Genomic DNA, 9,989 nt, shown 5'->3' on the forward strand with positions numbered 1-9,989 from the left:
TACAGGAGTTTTACAGAGTGTTAAAAAGTATTAAAAGTTATATCTAGTGAATAGTTGAAAGGGTTTTAAATTTTGTTTGTAATGGGTAGAGATAAGAATTTTAGATTATTTTAGAGGTGTAGGGACCAGGGAGAAAAAGATACCAGGAAATTATGTTCATGGCCATTTACCCCTCTAGCTTCATCAGTGTTTTAGAACAGCTATTATCCTGAAAGAATAATAGGCACTGAGCCAAGCTTTAAAAAAACATATGCAGTAGGTGCCTGTCCTCCTTCATCTGAACCAGAATCCCCCATTCACCATCTCATAATCCTCTTTTCACTACCCACTAGTTCAAGGGCACCAGAGGTAGAATCCAAGAGCATCAGCACCTGCCAAGCAGAATCAGGTCTGATTAATTTACGAATGGGAGATGGTGAGGAAAGGCCATTGCCTGATAGCACTGAAACTGGTTGTGATTCACAGCAGGGCTGGTATTACTTTTGAATCAGAATAGAGCTGGTGTGGTAGAAGGGGGTTAGGGCTTATCACACTGCCAGAGGTACTGTCATTAATTTCTGACATGAAACGCAGGCCTCAGCTCTTTGCACTAATTAAACAGCCTATAGTGTTCTTTGCAAGAGTCAGAATGCTTAGTTCGGGACTTGGCCTAAACTTAATTGGACTGATTGCAATCCACGTCTCTGCATTCCTCAGATATTTTAATTAGACAGACCTTCTTTACTCCCTTTTCCTAACTGATTGGGTGGCAGAATAGGCATCTGTCTGACGGCTGTTGTGTCCCACCCCGGAAATGGCTGCATTTCAATGTTAAGCAATGCAATACTAATTATGTGGCACTTCCAGTCCAGCTACTCATCTTGATGCTCGCAAGGGGAGACGGGGATGGTGCAGGGACCGATCTATAACAGGCTGTTTTATGTTGTCACAGCTTATCCTTCAATAGTGAGACATCAGTCTGCAAAGGTGACGCCACAGACATGGAAATCCTCTAAGCAGTCTGTATTGGTAAGAAATATACCTTTGGTGTGAAAGCATGTGCACAGCTTCAGCAAGAGAACTATCTGTTCTAGGGATACCTGAGACTTCAGAGTCTAGGGCTTGGGTCCTTTGGAGATGGGAAAGTAGAAGCTTCAAGTCAACAGCTTCTATTATTTTTTTTCTGTGGTTAACTGCATCCACAGAGGGATACAGATTAACCCCCCTGCCTCCACATTTCTGGGTTGTAGGAATAATCAATAATTCAAAATGACATTTTGAAAAGATTTTGCCCTGGTCTAAAATTTGATCCAGGCTTCTAGAAGCTATACAAACACTATAGCACACATGCTGCTATCTGTAGTACTTTTCCTCCCTGCAGGGCTATTATACACTCTCAGCAGTCTGTGACATCTAGAAAGTACAGATCGTGTAAGTGACACCAGAGACAACCACATAAAAGTACCTTGCTAATTACATCCTACAGTGGGCAGATGCAATATCAAAGATGAGGGGTCAGACTACAATCAAAAATCACTAGAACATCTGTAAGTCACTCATTTTGCACTGTTAGCACAAAACAGGTAACAGTGCATTGTAAGGGGCAGAGGACAGTGATATTTTAGGTCTTGTAATCTTAAATATACAACGTTAACAAACAGTTAATGCATAACCACAGAAACACTAAGTTCATCTGTTTTTCTTAACATCCATTCACACAGTGCTGCATTAAGGTCTTGCACAATGTGAATTCAGATCGTCAAGTTTTTGCCCCCATCTCTGCAGATGAAATCTATTTTTTTAATTCTGATTATACCTTTGTGAAAGATTATTTACTGTTCCCAGGAAATAAGACTTGTAAGAAGGAGAGGGTCAAGAATCGAGGGCATTCCCACACTGAAGGAAGCAAACAGAGGAAATACACAACCGTTAGAAAGTGGCCGCCTAAGGACTGCGGCTGTATGTCTCTGCTAAATTTTCAAGGCCCCACCAGGAGATGAATGCCAGAGAAAGGGGTGTTCCTTGGTAGACTGTACCACTTTCAGAAAATCCAGCCTTGAGTCTCTGAATGTGTTACAGCAAAATATATCTCCTAGGAACAGCAAGGTTTTGCAATATCTTCTGTCTTATATTTGATCACCACCTTTCTAAAAGATCGTTTACTTCATCATGTGTGTGCTCAGATGGAGACTCTTCCCAGTGATTTTAGATACCAACCTATCCTCCCTAATAGTGGTGTTATACTGGGGAAGTCTGGTCAAGGAAAGTGAAGTCTCTGTTAGCAGTGGGCACTGGTGGATGTGAGGATGGTCGTCTTAGTAATACGCACCCCACTGCACGACAGTCAGTGTGCTGTGCTCCATGAACACAACCCATGCTTTCCTTAATCCCCATAGAGAAAGCCTGGGTAACTTCTCCCACACGAAGCCACCAGCCTTTTTCTGTCTCCCTTTCTCTCTCATGCATACACTTGTAGTGGCTATTTTATTTTTCTAGCCTATATTCACCAGATAGCCCTGAACCTCACAACTGAGTTGATAATATAAGCATTAAAAAGTCCCAAAATAGAAATACATGCTCTGGACTGCAGTAGCTCTGCAGAAGCTTTTATGGTCTATTGGGCCAATAATCTAGCCTTTAAAATAGTCTTAAATATGTATTTAAGTAATACACATTCTAAAAGCTCTGTAAATATGAATTTTCACAAAGGACTATTTTTAAGGAGGAATGTCTTTTTAACCCAGAGGGAGTTCTTTAAAATGAAGCCCCCTTCTTCCATCTCTTAATTACATTGGAAATTAAAGCCATAAAATGAAAAGTTGTTCAACAAAAGGGAACATTGAGCAGGAGGTATTGGGAGACAGCACTGAGCAGCAAGATAGGTTGGGTTTGCTCTGCCCATCCTCCCAGCCTCCTGCAATGCCCAATATCAACCAGTGCGCTGCACAAAAATGTACCAGCATGTTCCTGTGAGGTCTCTCCCACCTTCTGCAACAGAGACCTGGGCAGCGGATCAAACCTAAGACAGATCAGACATTACAAAACCACAGTTGTTCCTGATTCCTTGGTCACTGCTTCATTGGTGTAAGCATATTCTTATCCAGGCTAAAGATTTTGCCTTAAACAGTGCAACCAGCTATCACAGTCAATAAATTGGCTTTTGTGTTTTGCAATGATTCCAAGCCAACACTAGGCTACACGACAACTTTGCCACATGTTTCTTATTTGTAATGGTGCAGATAAGAGTGAAATTCCAGGGGTAGGTCCCGATGAAAAGAGATACAATTAGGGACTGCAGTAAACAGACAGGAAAATGGCAATTCCTTTAGGTTCTGCCCCATCTCTCCACTTATGCTTCTGTTTACACAAACATTTAGTACTGGGCCCTGCAACATGTGGAGGCGCAAATAAACAATACACCATTGTGCGAGAATTTCCATGCACAAGAGTTTTGGCTTGCCAGCCAAAGAGCACAAATAAATACCAAGCAACTTAGTTGATCACTCGCATAATCGTGCATAGCTTTAAGTGTGAAAATTCCCATGAGTTCTCAGGTTAGTGAGCAATTAAAAGACACTGACAGAAGCATAAAAATAAAGGTGACATTCCTCTTCTCCCAGAAACCTCTCATCAAACCATGAGTCACAGTCTGAGATTTTATATGATGCACAGATCATTTGGCTCAGGAATGAAGTCCATGCAAAGCATGTGCATAAATCCAAAAGCAACACCATTTGCATTTGATCACTCCAGCACTTCCAGTAGTGAAAAGAGGCGGTGTTGCTCTGCAAGAGGAAAGATTGAAGGTGTCAAGATAGGAGTATGTTAAGGTTGGGCTACCTAGGAGGGTGAAGTATAGGCAGTCAGAAAAAGAAGGTAGGTCAAACTCACATGCCCCAAATTCTCCATTGCAGTCACATTACCGCCCCTTTTACGTCAACAAAGGCAATGGAGCCACTTCCAACGAGGCACCATGATTCCTGAAGATTTAGGGAAGAGCTGGCAGCACTTGGAGTGAAGACTCAGCTGCGGATTTTCATGGATGTACCTGCTACTGTATTAACCTTACTGCTCTAATCTCTGCCAGGGAGAGGGAAGGTGCAGAAGGGAATAGCCTTTACTAGAGGAGACGAGGACTTTTTCCAAATCACCCAATCACCTTGAAAGCTCTGCAGGCCTTAACAATGTAACTCCATCCTCTGCTGTCGCCTCCTTATTCCCTCTCTGTCAATGCCCTTCCTTTTGCCTCTGCAGAGCGAGCTGCTCTGCTTCTCCTGGGAAGCATGCATGCTTGGGTAGCACCCTCCCCACTCTGCTATACCAGTTGCCCCCTTGTCCTGAGTGTGTTTATATGACCATAGCTATTAAGTCCTGGTGAAAGGTCCCAATCTGGGGGGAGCCAAAGGTCTTCCTGGAATGGAGAGGCCTCAGCCAACTGGGAGCAGTGACGGGCTAAAGCTCTTCCCATGCCTCTCTACCCCGTCACCCGTCCCTGCCTCAGACAGGGACACACAGCTCTCACTGGGATCAGGTCCAGCGCTGCCACCTCCCTGAGATCCCTGCAGACTCCCTCCAGCCCATGCCGGTGGTGGCATGCTTCCTCGGGGCCCTTCGTCAGCTCAGCTCTGCTCCTGCTGCCTTCCAAAAAAAGCCAGCCAACAGGACCTATTTGGAGCTGCTACAGCCCAAGGCCAGCTACTGGTGGAGGGCAGAGAGGCTTTCTATCCCATTAAAGTACCCCTCCAGCCACCTTTTCAAATTAAGAAATAAAAAGAAAATCCATCCTACTAATGTAAGATTGATTAGATGCCATAGGTGTTGGGTGCTTTTTTGTTTTGTTGTGTTTTTTTAATTCCCCTAAAACAAAATTGATTTATCTATTGTGGTTCAGGTATTTTTTCTGCAATGGGAATTAGTACCACAGCTTTTTGATTGGGATAATATTTTTTATTTGTCCCCTAGATAGATGAATCACATCAGCACCCAGCCTGCAAACCAGCCAGGGCCGGTTAACCTTTCCATGATCTCGCTGAAATTATTTTCCTTCCCCTTGGACAATGCTGTTGTTGGGTCCATGCTATGCAAAAACCTCCCCAGGCCAGTCAGTGGGAGCAGATGGCCCATTGCAGGATCAGAGCCCTCAAATGGTGATAAGCAGCTGCAGAACAGAGAACCAAGACCTGACAGCTAGTTTTCATGGTTTGCTCTGTTCAAGCGGGTTTTGGAATGGCTTCCCCCACCTCTCCTACCCCCAAATGCTTGCAACACCTTGCTGAGAGAGGTCATGCCTATCGCTCTCTGAAAATTACTTTCTTGCTAATCCCCATGCAAAAATACTTGCTGCTTTTTAATCCAACATCTCAGACAAAAGTTCTGAGGCCCAAAGTTGGTTGCTCCAGAATACTTGAAATGGCACTTATAATTATTTTTTTTCCTTAATGACCAGAGGGGAAGGGGATAGCATGGTAGGGAAGGACGTGAAGAGAAGGAAACTGGGATAGAGTTGCTAGGAAATACACTGAGGGGTTTGAGTATGTGTGTTAAAGGATAAAATAAGCCCCCCCCCAATCCAACTGTTTGTTTTGCTCCCGAGCAGGCGTCCAGTAATCACTGGGGTCCCTTATGTTCTAGTAAAAGCTTCCACCACCTCCTTCTATTCTCCAAAATGTGGGCATGATCCCTCCTCCTCCTCCAAAACTCGGATGTTAAAATCCACCCCCCCCTTCTTCCCTGCCCTGAAGAAAGCCTGCTGCGGTGTCAGCCGGGGTCTGCACTGCCCCTTGCCCAGCACATAAACGACTGGCCTGAAGAAGCGAGTGTCCCCTTCCTCCCACTACCCCCTCCCCGCCGGCTCTGCCCTCCCCCACCACTGCAGCCCTGTTTGCTCCCCTCCCTCTCCTCGCTTCAAGGGCCTCACTCAGACCTCGCACACACGACTTCTCACGCTGGCACACTCCGGCGACAGGAACAGAGCTGCTCCCCGTTTCTGTTAGCCTGGGCCTCCCCTTCCAGCCCCGCTGGTCTCCTCGCAGTCCTTTGCCCCACCGGAGGAGTGGAAGACGGGGCACAGCTCCGGCCCCGCTGCACCTCACAGTCCCAGGGAACTAGCAGCGCGGCTTCGAGGTGTATCGTGCATGAACTGTTTTTATCGTGTTTGTCTTGATCAGCAAAGCAAGAGGAATTCCACCTCCTCAGACAGGACGCGACTGCGCTGATGTAAATGAGGCCCTTCACGTGCGCAACATACTGCAGAAATAAAGGAGAAAGCTCCATGTCTGACCAAAAACCCTGGGAATGAGGTCTCTGTCTTTGGTGTTTGTATGCTTGTAAGAGTCTCAGTGAGGTTAAGTCTCTTCAAAATATTCTTTAGATGAGCAAGGAGCTTGGAGAACCCATTTTCCCAACTCCTAGAGGCTTTCTTTTCACTGCTTTCTGGATATTTTGAGTCAGGGTCATGTCAGCTCAGAGAAAATTCCCACATCCTTGAAGGTCAAAGCCAGACTGATGCACACACTGCTAGTATAATACACCTTGAGCCTCCCCTGCAGATATGCCCAGCTAGGTCAGTTCCCAAACACCAGTGCCACACAAGTCCTTCCCTGCAAGAGCATTTCTAGAAACCCCTCAGCCTGTGGTTGGTTGTGATCTCAGTGCCTCTCCCCTGCCAGAGTTAAACCTCACCAGTTCCCACCAGAGGAAAGCGCTTGCTCACATATGCACAGGCCAAAATCAGCCTGGGAGAGACCAGGCTGCGAGGAGACCTGCTGAGCTGAGGCACTGTTCTGCCCCAGCCTGGACCCGAGTCTCCCCAGGAGGTTGGTTCTGGGCACCATTGGGACCCTCCACCCACTTCAACCCTTCTGGGGATATAGGCCTCCAGTTCTGCACAGCTCAAATTTCTTGCCTAGATCATGGCTTCTCTTGTCTCTGAGGGAGAGAATAAATCCTTTGCAGGCTGCTAAAGACGCGGATTCAAGGCCAGACATGCATAGAGGTAGCCCTGACAGCTGCTTAAAAGAGCAATTGTACACGTGAATCTGTGGGGACAAGAACAGAGGCAGGCAAGGTTTATTCGTTTACCCTAGATACACTAAAGCAGGGAGCTTTCCAAAGGATGCCTGGCATATTTCTTCTCCCAGGTGCTGGATACTAGCTATTTTTCCCCAGACATTGCTGACAGTCATTCCTGAAGAGCGAGGATACTACTAATTCACTTGAGAAGCCAGTAAATCCTCCTTGTTTACCCCACATGGGAGCTACCAGAGAACAGAACTCAGCTCTTTCCCATCAATTCCACTCACTGCCTCCATTACTGTTATTACTGTGATTAAAAAGCAATCAAAGAGAAATCTTCTTCCTGTCCTGAAATTGCTGCAAACATCTCAGTTCCACCACTTAAGCATGAGAAGAGCAAGTTATAAGCGCACTCTGCACTCCTGGACTCTCTGACACTAGAAAAAATAACGGAGCTCGTCGTCTGAGCAGTCAGAGGCAGTGAGCAGGACTGGCCGCACCAGCAGCGTGGGGATGGAGTAATGAACCTCGCAGCTGCAGGGCTGTGTCGTGCCTGCTTAGGGAATCTAGTCAGAGCAGCCCCAGACAGGCCATAATGATCGTCGCAGCCTGGAAGCGCGGTCTGAGCTCAGCACTGCTGCACACCTGGCTTGGAGACCGAGGACAGCCAGCCCAGCTGAAGGAGACAGGACTGCTCACCTCCCTCTACTCGGGCAGACCAGAAGGGTTGGATCTGGGGTCAGGCGTCAGCTCTCCATCCCAAGGAGATCCCTGGGAGAAGGGACGGGGGTGATGGGTCTCTCCGATCCAGCCAGCAGCTGCAGAAGGGCAGAGGACACTTGGACACCCAAATCTGGGCTGTCAGAGCAAGGCTCAATGACAGAATTTACAGTCAGGGTGACTCAGAGGGAAGTGAGCAGCCGTGACCTCTCCTTGGAGGGCTGATGAAATCAAGAGCGGTCTTCTCCCTCTTTCACCCCCAGCAATTTGCAGTTTCCTTAAAGCTTAGGCTTCTGGGTCTAGCTTCTCGGCACAGAGGAGACGGTTTCTCAGTGCAGACTTTATCTGTAAACCCACCGCTGCCCGCCAGAGCCACCCCAGCCCCTTGCCCGCACCCGGCACCGGCCCAAAGCACCCTCCGTGCAGTTCAAGCAGGGTGCGTTACTGCATAACTGGCTATCTGACTGTAATGGTAGCCTTTAGGCAATCAAAGAAGAAAGGGCCTGTCACACAAATAAGAGCAAGTTTATGCTGGATTTTGCTAGCAGGTATGTAATTCCGGGCTTCTGAACTAGAATGATGCATGATCTCTGCTAGTCCAACGTAAATAAGGAAGGGAAACGTAAATAACACGGGGACAGACCCTCTTCTTGGATATAAATGGGCTGCAATAGTCAGCTAAGAATCAATGCAAGTAGCTCCAAAAGCTGATGATCTTTAATAATTCATTCAGCTCACTCAATCACTTGACTTCTGTCCCCAGAGTAAGACAGGCCACTGTTTTATCTTTGTACATATTAACTATAAAGTTTTAAAATGAACAATTCTTCAGGGGCATAAACAAGAATAATAAAATCTAATTGCTTGTGAACCTTTAAATTTTTGCAATATTTTAATGACAAATTTGCCACTCTCTTGCACAAAGATAACACAGAAATAAAGTGTTTGAATTTGCTAATTAGCAAGCATAAAATACAGGGACACGTCCTTAATAAAACTATTGGGATGTTCAATCGAAGACTATGATAGCTTCTGAATTTTCATTGCCAAGAATCTGATCTTTAGACTTAGCTCTTCAGGTTACAGACCTTGAAATGATGCAGCATAACAGAGCATTTCCTCCAGACCAGGCTGGAGCCAGTGGCCACAGTGACACCAGTTTCAGACCCTCAAGTCAAGGTCCAAATTCGGCCCTGAATATTTCATAATCTTGGGGGCTAGCTCAGGACCTGCCTTCAAGAGATCACTTACTATTTGTAAAGTTAAATACGTGCATGTGTCACACGTGGGACTGGGGGTGGAAATGAACAGGAAATACTTAGCACCTGCAGATATGGTACAACCGGTAATTCTGCTACCTCAACGTATCACAAGAAAAAGCTTTTTCATCTTGGTCAGCTCTCCTGGACCAGCTCACCACAGCTCACAGACAGACAAGCAGAAAACACTCTATTGCCTGGTACAAGCGAGGCCCACGTCTCACAGCACAGTCATCCAGACAGCACCCCAAAAAATAACAATGAGAAATACAAAACTGGTTCAATATGTTCTTTTAACCCCAGCTTTTTCCTCTACTTGGATGTTTAAACAACTCTCCAATTAACTCAATGGAAAGAATTGTTGAAATAATTCTTCTAAATAGAAAGAATTTTAAAGAAACGCCTTACAGGTTAATATTTCCCTTAACCTGGGGGGAAAAAAAAAACATTTGAGCCAGATAAAACATGCATGGATAGTTGTGGTAATTAATTTGCACATTGTAGTGCACTTAAACTAGTAATCTTACACACTTTCATCAATCTTATATCTAGTCCTGGAATAGCTGCCATGCACTGTCAGACAAAGCTGCCTGCATGTTAGAGTAATGAAGGATAAGCTTTTTGCCCTTTCTATCACTTGTTATTACAGGATCTTCAGATCTTTGCAAGATCTTCTTGCAAATAGGAGTTTACAACACCTTCTCCCTGAGAAGGTAGGCAAGCATGGCCTGCAGTTCCCTCCTCAGGAGGCAGAGGCACAGACCAAAGGGAGCAGCTTCTCTGGCATTGCTGATGTTGAGCTCCGTGCTGTTGGACATGTTTCAGGGAGGACTTAAGGCAGATTCTGTCAAACTCTTACCTTGGTCTGTTCGTTGACTCTGATAAGGCCTGATACCAGATGCTTTACGATAGTGTTAGCCAGTCTCCCTTGGATTGCAGTGTTGGACAATCTTCCTGTGGCTGGGACCCTAAACCTGGTTAGTCGAGCTCTGACAAGCTCTAGGAAGAACTTGACAA

At 45.9% G+C, this 9,989-nt stretch overlaps 1 protein-coding gene across 1 annotated transcript in view; it reads left to right on the forward strand.

The window, feature by feature from the left end:
* The window catches only part of TRIM29 (tripartite motif containing 29), a 23,718-nt gene extending 19,762 nt beyond the window's left edge, over window positions 1-3,956 (forward strand). The window contains exons 8-9 of the mRNA XM_009330406.1: window positions 932-1,008; window positions 3,894-3,956. Coding sequence (XP_009328681.1) covers window positions 932-1,008; window positions 3,894-3,956 — 140 coding nt within the window. The remainder of the gene's footprint in view (window positions 1-931; window positions 1,009-3,893) is intronic.
* The last annotated feature ends 6,033 nt before the right edge of the window (window positions 3,957-9,989 follow it).

This window comes from Pygoscelis adeliae, unplaced genomic scaffold, assembly GCF_000699105.1.
Source record: "Pygoscelis adeliae isolate BGI_AS28 unplaced genomic scaffold, ASM69910v1 Scaffold608, whole genome shotgun sequence".
Lineage (NCBI taxonomy): Eukaryota > Metazoa > Chordata > Aves > Sphenisciformes > Spheniscidae > Pygoscelis > Pygoscelis adeliae.